General features: G+C 38.9%; 1 protein-coding gene across 1 annotated transcript in view; it reads left to right on the top strand.

Annotated features, from left to right (window-relative positions):
• rimbp2a (RIMS binding protein 2a) overlaps nucleotides 1-18,067 on the top strand; it is an 89,653-nt gene that overhangs the window by 36,556 nt on the left and 35,030 nt on the right. The window contains exons 5-6 of the mRNA XM_084746640.1: nucleotides 11,183-11,272; nucleotides 14,586-14,708. Coding sequence (XP_084602766.1) covers nucleotides 11,183-11,272; nucleotides 14,586-14,708 — 213 coding nt within the window. The remainder of the gene's footprint in view (nucleotides 1-11,182; nucleotides 11,273-14,585; nucleotides 14,709-18,067) is intronic.

Raw genomic sequence — 18,067 nt, 5'->3', positions numbered from 1 at the left:
GTAGGCCGGGTTTCCATTCAAGCTCCAGTTGATCCACATTATTAAATCTGCAGGAGTGAGTCACATGTTTCATATTCAGACGTTTTTTCAAACCTTTATTTACATATCCACAAACAACAGGGGGTTCCCTCAAATTATACGTCGTAAGAACTTACGTATTTAACTCGACGGAGTGTGCATGTGTGTTTATTATGCGGAGTAATTCTCACAACGTGAATCATTTTTAGGGATTTTGAATCCTCAGGATTCAGATGAAAGGTCTGGAACAGTGTGGAAGCACAAGAGCTTAAGGCTAATGTATGCCTGGAGATGCTAGTTATGCAACTCATTCATGCTTGCATGCTTGCACGCACACACACACACACACACACGCAGACTCTTTCATACTTCAACTCACACTTCGCTATATATCGGCATTACCAACTGCCATCTGCGTCCACAATCAGCCTTCTTTGCCTCATAGGCCTCATAGGCTGCGACTTTCGAGTCTTTGCTCACACATATACATAAACACGTGTACACACACAGTAGCATCACAACTAGATTAGCCACATTTATGTTTTATGAATGAGGCACCTGTAGAGACACATCAGTGGCATAGGTTAGGGGATGTCAGCTGGTAATAGAGTTGACACATACAGGGGTGTGTTTTGATCGGATGTTGATGAATTATCTATTGATGACATTATGGTAACAGTCACCCTGAACTGCACTTAATGACGAGCACCAAGATAAGTAATGCAAAAGGTCCAAAACGGCCCACATGGGCATACAAGACTTAAAGGTTACAGGAAATCGCTGATTATAAATGCACTGTGCAGCTATTGCAGGATTTCTGTAGGGCCTTAAAAAGTATGAAATTAAAAAATAATCTCAATTTTCAGCCTTAAATCATCTTAAAATGTCTTAAATAGTGAATGTTTGTTTGTATTTAACATTAGTTTTATAAAATTGCATTAACTTTAGTGTTGCTTTTAGTGTTTTTTTGGGGGAAAATGTATTGAACCTACTGTAACAACTATAAAATGAAACCAACAACTTTAATGGAAACTGTGCAGAAGTATGCAAACTATATGCCAGTATGGATGTGAAGTCATAAATTGCATTCAAAATGGTCTTAAATTCTATAAAGTAACTTGCTGACACCTGCAGAAACCTTTTATTGTAAAGCACTTGCTCAGGTGTCAAGCACATGTTGTAAACCACAGGTAGTGCACAGCATTAGCATCACTGCAACTGATTGATCTCAAAACGCTCCTGAGACAGTCTGCCAAAGAAGCTGATGTTTGGTTGAAGATTAAGTGGGATTGAAAGTCGCACATTTTCTTGTGAAAAGGCAAACACCTACTAAGCCCTTCAGAGGACGAACTCTGTGTTATATATCATCTTTTATGCTGCAGTAAAGACCTCACTAATGCTACATAATAAATCTCCAAAATGCCCCTCATTTTCATAACCAATTCCTTAAGTAGGGGATGCACACTGCCAATGCACAACTGCTTTAAAGGTAACATCAACCTTGAAAGCGTCTCCTCCTTCGGATACATTTTGCTGTTGTTAACTGGTTTGTGATCTACAGTAAATGATCATGATTTTTAGTTTATTAGCAGTGTTTTTTAATACTTTTTAAATATGCTTTAGGTGGGTGATCCATCATTGTGAAAATATACTTTTATGCAGTGTGATACTACAGCTACATGGTACTACACTCATTTTGAAAAGTTGTTTTAGTTTTGTGAAAAGCAATAGTCCATCTTCCAAACTGCATGATCTTATGATAATGTAACTGAATATATAATATAATATATACCCAATATATATCAGATATTTCAAACAAATATATGTTGATTGCATCCTCATGCACGACATCTCTCCATAGCACTACTAGTGGTCAAAAACTCCTTTAATTTTCTTAGTACATTGAAGTAAAGTAAAACACATAGTATTTTTTTTTCTTTAGGTTTAAAGATGATAAACTATTTCTTATCTTGTTGTCACAAAAATGTGATTAAAGTTAAAACATTATACTCCTCCTTGTGCTGGAAATGCCCTTAAACCCAGACCACTGTTGGTCCCTGAACCCCAGTTTAAAAAAACACATTGCTCTAGAAAATAGTAGTTTGTAATAGTGGAGAGACTTCAAAACCTGCAATATACGTACTTTAAAGTACTGTATATTGCAGGTTTTGAAGGGAATAACACAATTAAACTCAGATCATTGAATCATTGAAATATCACATTAGTTAGGTTAGGTTGAATGAAATGGCAGAATAAAAAAAAAAATGTATGCTCGCTTGAAGATGTTTTTACCTTTCTTAAAAAGAGAAAACAGGAGATAATAGGAGTTTAGTTTAATTCATTACTTTATTTAAAAGGGGCAGTGTGTACTAATAATATTTCTGACAATATGCCAGAGTTAGCCAGAGAGGCTTATTTTGATCTGTAGCCTCTGGGCAGGGAGTAGTGGAAAGCACAGACATGGAGAATAAAAGCATTCAAAATACAATAAAAGGTACAAGCAGCAAAAAATATGCAGATACAAATAAGGCGTGCACTGCAAGAGAGACAGACAGTTCATAAGACACACAGAATCAACAATAGCAAGACAACAATCAACAAATCAACAGATCAACAGCTTGACAGTACAACAAATAGCATTACCACGCAATGTTGATGATAAGCAGCAGCTTACATTGTCCTTTTATTGCACTGATCAGCGGTGGCGCTCCCAATTTCGTTGTATTCTGCACAATGACAATAAAGACCTTTGCAATTTCTTTTTTATTTCGTAGCATAATAACAAGAAACAAGACAACAAACATGAGGGCACCTCACTGCTCTAGTGAGATGGGAACACTTTTTCCAAATAAGTTCTGACATATTTATCATTAATCTGTAATTGTTTCGAGTCTGACGGTCTCCTCGTTGCTCCCGTTGCTCTAGAAAAAAATCCATGATTGCTCCACACAGATCTGAAGCAACGTTCATCACATTAAAGGAGCAGTGTGAGGAATTTAGTGGTATCAGGGAACCTGCTTAAAGCAATGGTGGGGGGGTACACCTTGTGTTTTCTATGTTGATTTTCACCATTTGAGGTTCAACTGGCACTCTTTTAATTATGTCATCTTCTTCTGCAATGATATAATGATTTCTTTGACTGGAGACTGGGCGCCATCTACCGCTTAACTTGATGAACCAACTCCTAGTAATCGCATAACGGTAGTGGAAACCAGAGCTGCACAATATGTTAAAAGACAATCATAATCATGCGATTATTTGGACAGATATTATGATTGCGGTATGATTCACAGTTGGTGGGAATGATCATTTTTGCATCACAATTTGAATTTTCACTTCAAAAACATGATCATTTGATGATGATGTGACATCTGTTCAAGTTTCTTTACAAAACAAACCTGTATTCTTACATCTGGAGAATGAGATTTGTGCGCCAGTGCATCTGTGGAGCTCTACAGTACTTTGTTATAATGCTTTTTGGTCACAGATATTTCCTTTATCAAAAAATTGCAGCTTCTGTGATTTGGATATTGCACTTGGCTATAATAATTGTATATCACTAATGGAAACTAGCATATATTTGTATATTTTTCTCCCAATTTACCTGAAATTAGGTTAAAATTTATGATAAACTTGCATGGAAACGTGGTTATAGAGTGTAGAGGCAGATTCTGCCATCGCCAGTCCAGTTTTAACAGCAGTTGTCGTGATCTACAGTAGTTTAAAAGGCTTCAGTTTTGAGAGCTGTCCGTGGTCCTGGCTGCACCAGACATCGGATGGTGCTGAACAGGCAGCTGATTTTGCAGCAGCTATTAGTGGTAGGACAACAGTCATCATGGCTCTGACTCCATTTGCCCATTCTACAACCACATAAGTGCAGAACAATCTTTGACACGGTTTTTGGTTTGCACACACACATTGACTGTAGTCGCCCTATTAAGCCACTCAGCAGCACAAAGTTTAGTGGAAGCAATGAAAGGAGTTATCCATTTACAATATATTCATATTTACAATAATCTGAATCAGTAGCGTGAAGCCTTTTGTTTGAGGATCAGTTTAAAGAACTGCACTGCACTTGCTATAACTTCTAAAAGAAAGCCAAATGGAGATTTTATGCTTTTTGTACTTTTGGGTTGACAATTATAAGAGAATTCCATCTTTGTAAATTTGTCTCGTATGATCTCCTCTCAGAACTTAATATGAACTCCAGTTTAACTTTGGCAATGCAAATCTCATCATGTTGCAGAACTGATAATATTCTAAATGAACGTCATAACTTCACCTAATAAAGTTAATGGGCGCATGATACTTCTCTGTTTGCCAGTGACTTCACTGGTGCTTCAGATGTATCTTCCCCACACTGTTCCAAGTGGAACAAAGTGTTTCCACCATAACATCTGATTAATGACAACCCCCCCAGGAGTTAAGGGAGAACAGTAGCAATCCTCTACCCACAAGAACCCTATTTAGAGTCAGCAGTAACCATCGTAGAAATCTCTGCACCCATGATTTCATCCATCTATTCTCCATTATAACTTCTGCATTATAACTGCAGCAGCTGCTGGTTTATTCCTGCTTGAATAGTATATTGCAGTATTTAATATTACCAGCATGATCCAAAACCTGTATTTTTAAATTAAGCAAATCCGAGATCCTGTCCGTGTAATTCTCTGTTGGCAAGATTTGAATGTTGCAATTGATTCTCATTAACGGCTGTTTAATTCTTAAGTGGCACATCCACAATCGGAAAGCATTAACACGTCCTTAAACACATTTGGAGCCTGCATCACTGTAAAATACAACACGCTCTAGATTTAAAGCCTGTATTGCTAAAAACAGCCATGTGGACAGAAGTAAATTTACATTTGATTAAACAAAGCTGTGATTCGCTCTGTAATGAAGAGAGGGAACTATTCCAAGATTCTTCCCATTCATATTTAACCCAGTTTGGATCAGTGTGAATAAATGTCAGGAGATTCGAGCATGTCAAATTAAATCGTTGTCAATTACTTTCTGCTCAAATCCTCCTCATCATGTAATGGAAACCCAGCGGGAAATACCTGGAACAAAATAAATATTTTATATACTGAATTTTACAGGATTCGATGTTAAAGTTTTGTTTTGTTTTGTCTTTCACTTGCCTGGTCAGAAATCTATTGATTGTCTTTTTTTAATTAGTGCTGCATCATCTATTAAATATAAGAAAATAGTGAAAAATGTCCTTCCTAGTGTCTCAAATCTAGGTTGATATCTTTAAATGTCTTGTTTTGTCAGTCCAAAACCCAAAGATATTCAGTTTAATGATAGAGAGAAATGCAGGAAATTTCCATATTTGAGAGAAAACAGCATTTTCTGTCATCTTTGCATGGAAAAATGACTTACCCATTAATCGATAATCAGAGTAGCTGGAAATGACATTTCACTTTCCCCAGGCAAGTGAGCATTCGTTATCTTTTGAGCTCTGCCTTTATCTTGTTGGCAAAATCAGAGTAACTTCCTGGTCTGGCTTGGACTAGAGTTCATATGACAGAAAACATGACACTGCAGTTTCATTGCAGACTTGCTGATTCAGTGACGCACAATAACCAGAAGCATGGCCTCAATCTAATGTCATAATTGTGTTATTTATGGTAGCTTGGCCCCTTCCCCTCAACGCGGCCTGATCACAATAATGTGTCTGTTTGAAACAAATGATGAAGATTCTCGTGACTTCAGTCATGCTCCACCCAAACTGTATCTCTTCGGCATCAAACACTCAGAACAGACACTGTAAATGCTTTATTTCACAGATCTTCAAGAGAAAAAACATTTATAGAGATTTCTCAAATCACTCCCACGGCTTCTCCACAATCTTCGCGCGCAATCTTGTCAGACTTGTGAGCAGGTGCTGGTGCTGCTGCTCTTCTGTCTGTTGTCTGGAGAACTGCTCTGTTCAGCTTTGTCAACAGATCTAAGTAGACTCCAGTCAACATTTGTTCAGGCTTCAGCTTCTCGTTGTGAGTTTTGCTTTACTCGCCTGGGTTTGCTCTCAAAGGCGGATACATGAGCTGATACAGTGAAGCCCAGTGCTAACCTGTGTCAGCTTTCTAAGATGATCAAAAACTCTTGTTAAACGTTAACTAAAAAATATGTTTTTGAAGCAGAAATCACCTCAGAGGCAAAGATGACAGGACAAAAACCAAAAATGAAACAACACTCTGTCTTATGACATAACAAGAAGACACATAGAGCAAACAAACAATATGATCAGGCATCAAGTTGTCTTAATATTTTACGTCATTACATCTACCAAAACATATGGTCCTAGAGACAATTATACTATTACTGTACTAGCCTACAGATGCCAAAAGTGAAACAGAAATATCCAGTATGTAAGATTTAACGTAAAGTTAAAGGTCAACTTTATTGTCACATGCAATTATACAGTGAGATTCACGTATAATTACATCCCACCACCAGGAGCCTGGGGACCAACTTTAGCACCTTGGTCAGGTGTGCTGACTGGAGAATTGACTTAGACCTATATGTGCTTTTGATGGTGGGAGAGACTGGTGGACCAGAGGAAACCCACGCAGGCACAAAGAGAGCATGCAAACTCCATACAGAAAGGCCCTGAACCAGGATTCAGTATGAAGGTAAAGCCAGGAGATGGTCAGATTAGTTTAGCAGCTTTTCTAAAGGTGACAAAATCAGCCTGCCAGCACATCTAAATTAATTTATTTAACACGTTATACCTTTTTTGTTTAATTTGAACAAAAACCAAAGTGTAAAACAACCAGTTTTTATCAGGGAACCAACTACCCTTCCAGTCTTTATGCTAAGCTAAGCTAACCATTGCCTGGCCCTGGTTTTATATTTAGTAAAAGTGGTGGGAAAGTGGAATCGATCTAACTCTCGGCAAGAAAGACACATTGGAGAAATTAGACTTCAGGACTTTCTGCCAGAACGCTTTCTGGCAGAAAGGCTTTAACAAGTTGAGAGCCACAGGTTGAAGAAGACATAGTCCACACCAGGAGCAGGTTGTGGTGGATAAATGGGCTAACACAGCTCTTTTGCCCCAGAGAATGGGTTTTGACTCCCATGTGAAACTTATTGTTAGCTTATTTTTAGACTTAGTTGAGTTACCATCTCAAGTGTTTATTATTATTTTCAGTTGTCTGTCACTTCTGTAACAAACAAAAGTGTTGGGTTAGCTTAAGGAAAAGATCCTGGATTGGATTAAAATAGACTGCTGTTTTTCTTCCAGAAAGCCTTGTGACAGAAAACCCCAATAGCTAACTTCTCTTATGTGCACAAGACAGCAAATAAGTGTATTTCCCAAAAAAGTCAAGCAAACACTTTAAAGCTTTCTCAACCAGCCAGTTATGAAAAACTTTTTTTTCTGAACCATTTGGGAGAATGCTACTGTTGTGAAATAATTGATTTACTCATACAGAAAATTATTCTAATACTCTTAATGTAGACATTTTAAATAGAAAGTGAGACATATTCTGGCATTATATGGTCGCTTGTATGGATACACAGTAGACTCTTGGACTTTAGAAGCTCAGTGAGCAGCTGACCACAGCGAGCAAAGCAGATTTAGGGCCGGCGGCTAAATTAGTGGGGTTCGGGAGGGAATGATAATCATGGCGGTGATGGAAAGCAAAGTGCATCAGTTTGTCTGTGTGTGTGTGTGTGCATGTGCATGTGTGTGTGCGCGTGCGCGTGTGTGTGAGACAGCGATAGATGAGGAGAAAAGACAGAAGAGGAAGGAAGAAAGAAGTTGTCAAAGTGAATTAGTCATTAGTGGTGTTGAGGTCTCTCCCTCTAGCCCGTCCACTCTTCTTCTGCACGCACATATGGATCTCCAATTTCACAGCCACGCTCAGATTCACACATACACACACGCATGTCACACTTTCACTCAAACACAGATCTGCACAGATGTCCTCAGAGTGCCGTAAATCCCCCGTTTGGTTGTGTTTTCTTAAGAGAAAGCCTAATTATCATATCTTTTATATATTCAAACCAGATTTCTCTGTTTATTTGTGCATATTGAAGGTTTAAATTGGCACAGAAATGTGTGTGTGTCCCTTGGCTTTGCAGCATAGCACTGTGTTTACAAGATGTTACGGAGTGTTAGGCAGAGCTGTGAATGTGTGATTCACTGGAAGTGGGAGGAAGAGGAGAAGCAGACATCAATCCCGAGGCCCACAAAAATCAGCCTTTAAAAGGTCATTGTGTTTTCTTTTCCGAGGTTTCTTCGTTTCTTTTGTTATTGCCTCAACAAAACTTTATCTTGCTCGACCTATCTTCCTGTCTGTGTTTGTCATTTTTCCCTCCCCCTCAAAAATTTCAACACAATCCCTTTCCTCAATCATCTTTATATCCCTTCCTCCACCCCCTGCACTTTTTTTTATGATGTCAACTACAAGAGCAGGGTGTCAGTGTTTAGGACAACCACAGCTGGCACCTCATGATGTGCCGCATCTCCATAATTACCAGTCAAAAGCAGAAGAATGCCATCATTTCTGGCTGCTTCTGTAGCTAGGTGTGGCTACACTATCAGCTCTGTAGTCTGCAGTGATGTGCTGTGGCGACAGCATTACACAATAAGAGCAGCGAGTGAACTCACTCACCAGTCTCTGTGTCTTCCTGTCCTTGTCTGTTCTCTATCTGTGTCTTGGTTTGATTGTGTCTTCCTGCGACAGGCCTGGCTGTCTCTCTGCCTGCACACAAAGAGACGGATGAACCTGGCTGGCCCCTCACTTTGTCTGTTTTTCCCTCTTCTTCCTCTTGGCTCAGGGCTTATTGAGTTCCTCGATTTGTACTGATAAATTTGATCATAAAAACTCTCAGCTGCACAATATTTTCTTGTGCAGAAGCTGGCAAGTAATGCTTGAACTCCTCTTTTGCTTGAATATATCATAGCAATGAGGCTCAAGCTTGTATAATGCATGTGTGTATGGGGTATGACATAGGTCTGAACAATTTAATCAAACTATTTTATTTGTAGTCAAACGAAAGTAGTTCCAGCAGATTCTACCATAGAAAGTAAATAGTTTCTGTGTGATTGCTGTCAACAAGGTGTGTGGGTCATCTTGAGTGAGTGGGTCATGATTTCTAGAAAGAGACATTGCTTTTTTGGCACATTGAGCACCACAAGCCAAGTGCCATTTAGTCCCATTATATTGGAGAGAAGCCTGACATCTCTACGGCTGATAACTCAAAAACCTGGCAACTCACACCAAGACAATCTAGATGGATAAACAACACTACAAACCAGAGGAAAAATGTGTATTTGTGGTGACTGTCCCTGTAAATATTATCATGCTGCAGAGATGTCCTGGCCTTGATCATGACTTAAAGACAAACTGCACAGGGTTTTCCCAAAGAAAATGCATATGCTTGCAATAATCCCTCTCAGTCATCACCCATAACCTACCAAATGTGTGTGGCGGCATTGCATCTGCAGAGACCCCACCCTCTGCCCCTAACTTTTCTCATTATTTTGCTGTGATCAGATGCTTTACTAACCCAAAACATCAATATTTAACATCACAAGACATCACACGGACTGTCTTTGTGGGGCGTTTTCAAACAGCAGCTAACAAATCCTACTTATTCTGCCTTTAAGAAAACATCTTTGTAGGTCACAGATCTGCACAAAACTCACACCCTAACCATTTTAATATGTTTTTTAATGAAAATCTGAGAAAGAAAATATACTTCCTAATACCTAATATAAAACAACACAGACAGCTGTGCTTTATGCAGCTAGAATGCATCTTCCACCTGCCCAGTTGTTATAGAGGAATCTACATTTTTGCCAGTTTATTTTAAATCTTACACATATTTTAGAAGGTAATTGAATGAAATTGTCTTTTGGAGACTATAAATCAATTTTTACAGAAGGGATACATACGACAAAGTGCAACGATTAGTATCAATACCACTATCAGTATTGGTATGGTACATATAAACTGTAATGCTCTGTAAAGGGAGGCCCAGATCTTCCTAAATTTTTGCAAGGAGCCTTTAAGATTGTATTGGATTATCTGAAGTAAAAAAACATCATGTCTCTAATCCATCTTGTGAAGTCTGGAGGTTCTTATTCCTTCCAGCAGAGAAGAATGAGGCATCTTGCAATCAGGGAGATAAATCTACTAAATGTGCTTATTTTCATTTGGGGGCAATACGTTCAGATCAATAACACATGTTGAAACAAAACCCTGCTGGTGTTGAAGCCACCATTTTATCCTGCTAGATGTTCAACCAAAATAAACCTGTGATCCTGTTGCTTTTTGCTTTAAGACAAAGTTGAATAGAGAACAGGCCTGATTGCTATGCTTATCCGTGTATTATAGCCAGGACGGCGAGAATGACAATCAACAGTATGAGCACAGTGCACTAGCATGAAGTGGTATTATGTGCCAGGATATGACCAGTCGCAGTGAAATCACTCTTGAATGCTCAGAGCTGTGATAGGAGGAGAGCATTGCCCTAGTTTGAGTCTGGTGTAATTATGTAATGCTTGAGTACCTGCAGCACCAGCGGCATGACAACTTCTGAATGTGAATCCGGGCAGCGAGAGAGTGCAGACAGGAACTGCACACCTCTTTTCAATCCTTTTTACGTGATATGCAACTTAATCTCATCTCGAGCTCGCTGGATTTTACTGACATTATGCACTCATTTGCTTATTTAGCATTCGACTGATGCATCCAACGTTGGACTTGCATCCTTTCATCTACTCAGTTTGTGTCCTTTTCCTGAACATTTCTCCCTTAAACCTTCTCCCACTTCCTGTTCCATGTTCTCACCATCCCTCCATCCCAGCTTCCTTCCTCTGTGTCTCCAGGTCTTTTTCTTCCTGTGCCCCCCCTCTTTTTCCTAATGCCACCTACCAAATGGAGGGTGACAGTATGCAGCTGTGGGTTTTGTTCTCCAGACAACATCTTAGAGAAGGCTTAGCCCCACACACACACATGCATACAGACGGAGGGAGGGATCGGCACTAACCTGAGTCTTTCATCTGTCGCTTATATAATAGTTTTAAGATGGAGTTACGCCGTGTGTCTTGCATACATGATGCAGTCAAGTCTTTGCAATGAGGAAGATTATGAATCACAATGTAACAACACCTTAAACTCTCTTTTCTTTTTACTTGTTTGTTCTTCAGAAAGCAAAGCTCCATGCTGCCTTGCAGGAGAAAAATCGTCTGAACCTTGAGCTGATCAACCACCACCTGAAGGCATCCAAGTATGACCAGGTAAGGCATCCAGATAATGAGGATCAATGGTCAACCAGTCCATGACCTATACTAGAATGTATTGTATTTTGTACGACTGCTGATATAAGGGCTATGTATCATGTGCACAATGTCTTATAAATGGCTGCAGCATCAGTCGTGTTGGATCAGTACATCTGAGCTCATATTATAGAAACTTCTTAACTTGGACATCCAATCTTAACTGTTTGGTAGCCATGGTAATTAGGGTCATGACCTGATTTAGGAAAAAAAGCCATTACAGATGAACAGTTCCTATAGTGTTGCTATCCTAATGTACGATTGGAAATGTGTATTACACAACCACCCTAACATCCCAAAATCTTAAACAAACTCACAGGGCAACTGTTAAGCTGTCCTGTCACTTTCACGCCACCTGTAGTAGTAGCTAGCTGACAAATTAGCTAACAGCATATTTGCTGACTGTAGTGTTTGGTAACAGTAATATCAGCCAATACAGCACCAAACGAAGTGTTGGCCATCTTGTTGAATCCATATGGCTGCTCTTATATTGCTTTTACACAATGGAATTAAGTTGACCTAAATTTCACTTTTCCACCTATAGTGGCTAACTTAAAAGCTAACCATAGTGTTAGCTAACAGTAGCTAACAAGAGTGTTTGGTAACACTAACCAATGGTAGTGTTCGCCAACAGTAGTGTTTGCTATTATTAGCTAATGGTAGTGTTAGCTAACAGTAGTTAAGTGTTAGCTAACTTGTTTGATCCATATGGCTGCTCTTTTATCACTTTTGCACAATGGATGTCAGATACAGTGGAGATTTTTCATTGCTTTGGATTTCTCAAATGTTACCCACACCTCCAACTCATCTGTCTTGAAGTTAAATGCCCGTTGTTTTAGCTCTGTTTTTTTGTATGGTTCAGTGTATGTTTCAGTGTTCAAAAAAGAGTTTATAAGGTGTTTAGCAGGGCGACATGTCAAAGGTTGCTAGGTAGCAGACATAAAAACAGACATAAAACAATGTTGGAGTGAGAATTTAGGATTTCCCAACCTGAGATAAGATAGGATGAAGTAAGATAAGATAGAATTCCTAAGGTTAGCTAGGACTTGCTTGTGTAATACCAAAGTAGGAAAAGATTAGATTAGATACTTCCTGTCTTAATTCTTTAATATGGCCCCTGCAGCCTTGTTATCATCATCGCATATGTTATAATGTGTTACCTCTGTATCTTCTTTGTATTGCCTTTTCAGCACAGGATGGCATGTGCCTTTCCTATCCTCGTGTCTTTACTGGCACAGTCAGCCAGAGTCTCCCACTTCACACATGCACACACAAACATGCACGCAGGCCCAGACGGAGACAGTCTGTGATGGTAGGCGATTAGCTACTCTGGCGCAAATAGTGACTCTCATAGAGGGGGCAGTTTTGACACGTGTCCAGGGACTCAGCTCAGAGCTTTTGCTCCACTGTGCCACACAAAAAGATGCCATCTGTGCATCGACAAGGTGGGCAGGGAGATGAAAAGGAAGCGGGGCAAAAGTGCGTTCGGCCCTGCCAGATATACAGTATGAGTGAAGTGTGACTGGCAGGTGAGGGCAAAGACGCAGACAACATGTGGTGGACTGTGCATAGAGAGAGAATGAAGGAATGACACAGGGAAAAGAGGAAAAGGCGGAACCAGAGGGTGAGAGAAGAAGAAAAGGGAAACATAAAAGCGGTGGTATCATTAGATGAAGTTATCACAGAAAATAAATTGCACATTTTCTGGAGGTTATTTGTTAGAGTTCAAGAGACTTAACTGCCTATCTCTGACAGTTTCACAAGAAAATTAATTTACCCCAATTAGACTTGCACTGTATGAGGAAAATCTGTGATGTGCGATAACATTGTTCAGTATTGCCATGACGATATTACTTGCGATAAATAAACAAATATTGAATTGTGCACATTAACTTTTTTCCTCTGGAACTCAGAACTGTGACACAGATACTGTGACACAGTCACAACTGTGTGCAAGTTTTACACAATATATGTTTCTGTAACATGTTGTTTCTCCTGCATCCAAAGCAGGAGTGCTGTTCTTTTTCACCATGAGGTTTTTGTCAGCCACTTTTTCCAAGCTCTCCTCTCCTTCCTCAGCCATTGTGCTAGCTAACCTCACAGTCGTCACCAAATTGACACTCATTAATCTGAGGGTAGCTGACAGGTAGTTGGAATTTCATCTGACTGGTCAAATGGTGTGAATGCATGGTTCATCTATCCAGAACTCCATCTGATAGGTCAAATAAAAAGACTTTCCTTTTTCATTGCATTTCAGGTAGTCTTTTGTGATGTATTATTCCTCTAAATATTTGTATTGTGACATTGATGAAAACACAATTTATCAGTTGGTACTAACACCTATACAGATGAATATGTTGTTGAAAAAAATATAAGAATTATGTGGAATAATACCAATAGTGTAGGAATGATGTTTAATATTTTAAGGTTTGCTGGCTTTGAATCCATGGTCACAGAAACTTTCTCACTCTTTATAGCTAAACTGGGGTGAGGGAGTGAAGAGCTTAATAGCTGCCATGTGTCTATTCTCACCTAAGTGCAAATAGACACTTCATTTAATTGATCATGTAAAGCATCACTGTGCTTTCAAAATAAAATGTGTTTTTTTTAGTCCACTTGAAAATACAATAATAAATAATATTATGCCGCTTGTCCCACGTGATATAGCTCAGATAGTACAAGCGCTTCCGCTTCCAGCTCCAGTCATAAATTGCACAATCTGAATTAATGAGTGTATCCATTGTGTGCCCCTCTGTTATGTTAGTTAATGAGATGATTGGTGTGTGGCTGAGGGACGGTTCTGCCTGATCCTGCGAGGCCACCTTTAGAGGAACCAGCTTAGCTCAAGGCCTCTGACTGATGAAGGAACGAGAGGCAGAACGCTCAAGTCAGCAGCTCTGTCTCATCAAGGCTAAATGGAAATGTGCTGATTAATTTCTCCTCAGACTGTGAACTCCCAATCAACCCTGCAGCCAAAAAAAACTTCAGCCTCTATTCATAAATGGAAAAAGTAGGACTGCTGCAAGAACAAACCTCATAAAAATTGCATGTTTGTTTTCCTCTTTTTAAAAAAGCAGAATAATGGCAACATTGTGAAACTCTTCAAGTAAAACAGAGGAAATTAAAGTGTGTTCCCTCACTTTGTTGTTTTTTTTTCTTTGGCTTTTTTTTATGGCCTTTTATATCCATGTTGTTAATAATCCTCTTAACCTACTCTTGCTCTATTTCATCTTTTCTTCCCTCCCTTGCATCTGGACTTTTTCCGTTCGTGTAGGTGCGATCAGACTATGAGCAGCTGAAACAGACCTTTGCTGTAGTGAGCCAGGAGAGAGACGTGGCCCAGCAGCAGAGGAGCCAACTCCAGGGCAAAGTGGAGAACCTGGAACAGGTTCTAAAGGTGAGACGTCTCTCCATTTATGTTTGCTTTCCATCCCTCCTTTCTCTCCTTCCTTTTCTGGGTCAGTGTCTATAATGCATTATAATGCATTGATAAGGCTTTATAAAACATCTTTATAAATGTTTATAATCATGCATGTCAACTTATAGCAAGATTTGCAAAGTAAAAGTAAAGTATAAGTAGTGAACTACTTTAAGTAGTGAAATTCCAATTTAAACTGTTATCCAGTATTAACTATGAAGTTACATTTGAGGAGGTTTAACTTTTAAAATGGCTGCATATTTGAGATGGATTAAGCAAAATACTTCTCTGCAGAGCCATCATGAGTAAACTTACTAGGCTGACTGACAATAAAGCTAGCTAGAAAACAATGCACGTTTTTTTAGCCAGCTGCCAAACAATGGAACATATTAGGAAAACAGAGCAACTAAAAGTTAACGGTTTCTCCCACTTTTATATTTTCCGCCTTTTTCATACATTCAAGTCCCAACAGCACTCAAATGTATTTTTTAACTTATTAATTTATTTTAATTTGGTTTAGAAAGCATCTTCATATTTATTAAACTATTTAATTTCAGTTTTCGGGATACTTGGATTTTATTTATTTACTATTTTGCTAAACTGATTAAACCTAACCTTAGATTAAATTAATCTTTGTTGGTACAACCTAGTTAGAGAGAACTGCCTTAACTGATGAATTCGAAGTTTCTGAAAGGAAAACATGTCAAAACATCATAACCATATACAGTGCTGTCACTTTACTTAAAGCTAGTAAAGTCATGCTACGGTGTATTATTGATGTTTGTTGGCCCATTTCAGAAACATATCACTTATAAACTGTTATAACATGTTAGAGCAGTTCTCTGGCTTAAGTTATGGTAGTTATGTGTTGTGTAACTCAGGACTCAGATTTCTTTTCTCAAGTACTGTTGTCATTTTGACATGGAGGTATAAACATGTATGAAGAGTCTCTTAAAGCCTTGCAATGCATGTCTTAAAAGTGTGCTCATAATGCATTATAGACATTATCTTCATATAAAAGTGTTGCTACAAGTTTTTATTTTATAACCAATCATACATACAGTCGCAAACTAATCTCTAACTCCCCAACTTCTTTAAATTTTGCCAAACTCTGTCCCTGATTTCTCACTAAATGACACTTTGAGACTTTCTCCTGAATCATCTTTACTGTAGCGCTCTGGCAATTTTAGTTGTCTGGCAAAGAGGAGTAAAAAAAAAAAAAAAAAAGACCATGTGGCCGGCTCCAGATAACTTAATAATGCCAGAAAGCAATTTTGAGCATTGAGGGAGAACTCAGAAATCCTGTCAGTAAGCTTCGGATTCAGTACTGAGTTTTACCTGAAGAAACTAAACTCTTGGATTACTTGATCAAAGGAGTTCAATTCAAAGGATTTCAATTTGCCATTTTTCACATATCCTCCCCCAAAGAAGAAATTTCCTTTGTCTGCACACAGAAGGGAGATTTAATTATCTCCTGTTACGGATTAGATTATATAAATGAATCTAAATTTAGTCCGTGGATTGATGCTATAAATCTAGAATGGTTTCTTTCTTGTCCACTGAGCAATATGTCTCTAAGGTTCTAAGTCTTTTATGCATTATCCTCCTTTCCACTGAGTCTTGCTGTCCACTCTTTCACTGACATCCTGTATATCTCACTGCATTTCTCCAGCACTCACATCTTCACTCATCCCCTCTTCTGTTAGGCTCACACCATTCATCAGACTTGGAGACTTTTCAGGCCTGATTTTCACTGCCTCTTCTGGAAATATTCCCATGTCTCATGTGTTTGTTTTCTAAGAAAACTTTAGAAGGAGAGCGATGCAACTCATGAGTTGAAGTGTCATCGGTTTCATGGAGAGGCTCTTTTTTTCATCGTGTTATGGTCCGCCAATAGTAATCAGACACAGTCTCACTGCGCCGTGAGGGGCACTCTCATTACAAATCCTCGCCTCCCTGCATCTCCTATCGATTGTCTGTTTGTCAGGATATTTGAGAGAGAAATGTACCCATCTGAGAAAAACTGACCCGCTCCCTAATACAGCAAAGAAAGCTCTGTCACTTTCTCATTGTGTATTGATTATGAAGACAAAGAGACTATTTAGAGAAAATTACACAGGGCGGTGTGGGTGGAGAAAGCAGAGATAGAGGAAACACAAACATAAAAAAAACAACAACAACAAAAAGACAGACTTGATTATTTTTAAAAAGGGTTGCTCAGTCAAAACTAATGAGATACAACAACTGTCAATCTTGGATTTTAAGTTATATAATCTGGTTTATTGTCACATTTCTGTGGGGGAATTAAAGCGAGGGCAGGCAGTTTATTTTTGTTGCCTGTGGGCAAAAGTTCCATAATAACATTTCAGCATAATGTAAGTCAAGTGGTCTAAGATAAAATTAGTCTTCTGCTCCTCCTCTTGGATCTGTTTTCAGCCTTTAAAAAATCTAGTCTTTGAGTCTGTGGGAGACTTTGCCCAGTAACAGGTCAGCAAAATAGTTGACTGTCCCAACTGAGTCCCATCCCCAAAACTTCAGTGTTTCATGACCTGGGAATGAGATAAGACAATTACGTATCTTTCTCCAGAATCATGCTTGGCATCTTTTAAATACAAAGTCAGCATGGCCACATCTTATTGAGGGCCTTTCAATCCTACAAGAATGTATTAAGGACAATATGAAAGACAGATGTTAAATGAAATGGTCTGTTTCAACTGTCACAGAAGAGGACAATCCATCTGATTAAAAACTGCTAGTTGCACAGTAGCTTTGTAGCTTCGAGCCACTAGCCTCAAGCAGAGATAGGAGCTACAGAGGTGCACTCATGTCCCATGCCACGTCCCAAGTCAAGGCTGACAAGTCTCAAGTCCTAAACTTTGAGTTTCAAGTCCTAAACAAGTTATAATGCGCTCTTGTGTCAAATATAACGGCATCTTAACAACAGAGCCATGACTTCCTTCAGAGCTACTTCAGATGTTGAAGTTTTTTGCTGACAACCACACATTTTTTTGTACATGAACAAAATTATCTTGGTATCATTTTTTTCAACTAGTGCTCAGTAACGTAATGTTACTTCATCATAGTCCTTTCCTGCAACTTGATTGGATACTGTCTGATTTGATCGAACAAAGTGGATCTCAGGAATGAAGTGCTGACTTGCTGAGAATGAACACCATTAATGTGAAATGATTCAGGTAATGAAGGGAAATGAAGTGATTGTGGCACACTTTTTAAATAAGACACTTTTTTTTTATGTGGGATTGGGGGAAGGTATCAAGCATTTTCAAGTCAAGAGACTGAAGTGAAGTCATGAGTCATTGGTGTTAAAGTCCAAGTCA

Source organism: Lutjanus erythropterus, chromosome 20 (genome assembly GCF_056507025.1).
Source record: "Lutjanus erythropterus isolate fLutEry1 chromosome 20, fLutEry1.hap2, whole genome shotgun sequence".
Classification (NCBI taxonomy): domain Eukaryota; kingdom Metazoa; phylum Chordata; class Actinopteri; order Lutjaniformes; family Lutjanidae; genus Lutjanus; species Lutjanus erythropterus.
Note: the sequence above shows the minus strand (reverse complement) of the source record. Positions and strands in the feature narration are given on the sequence as shown.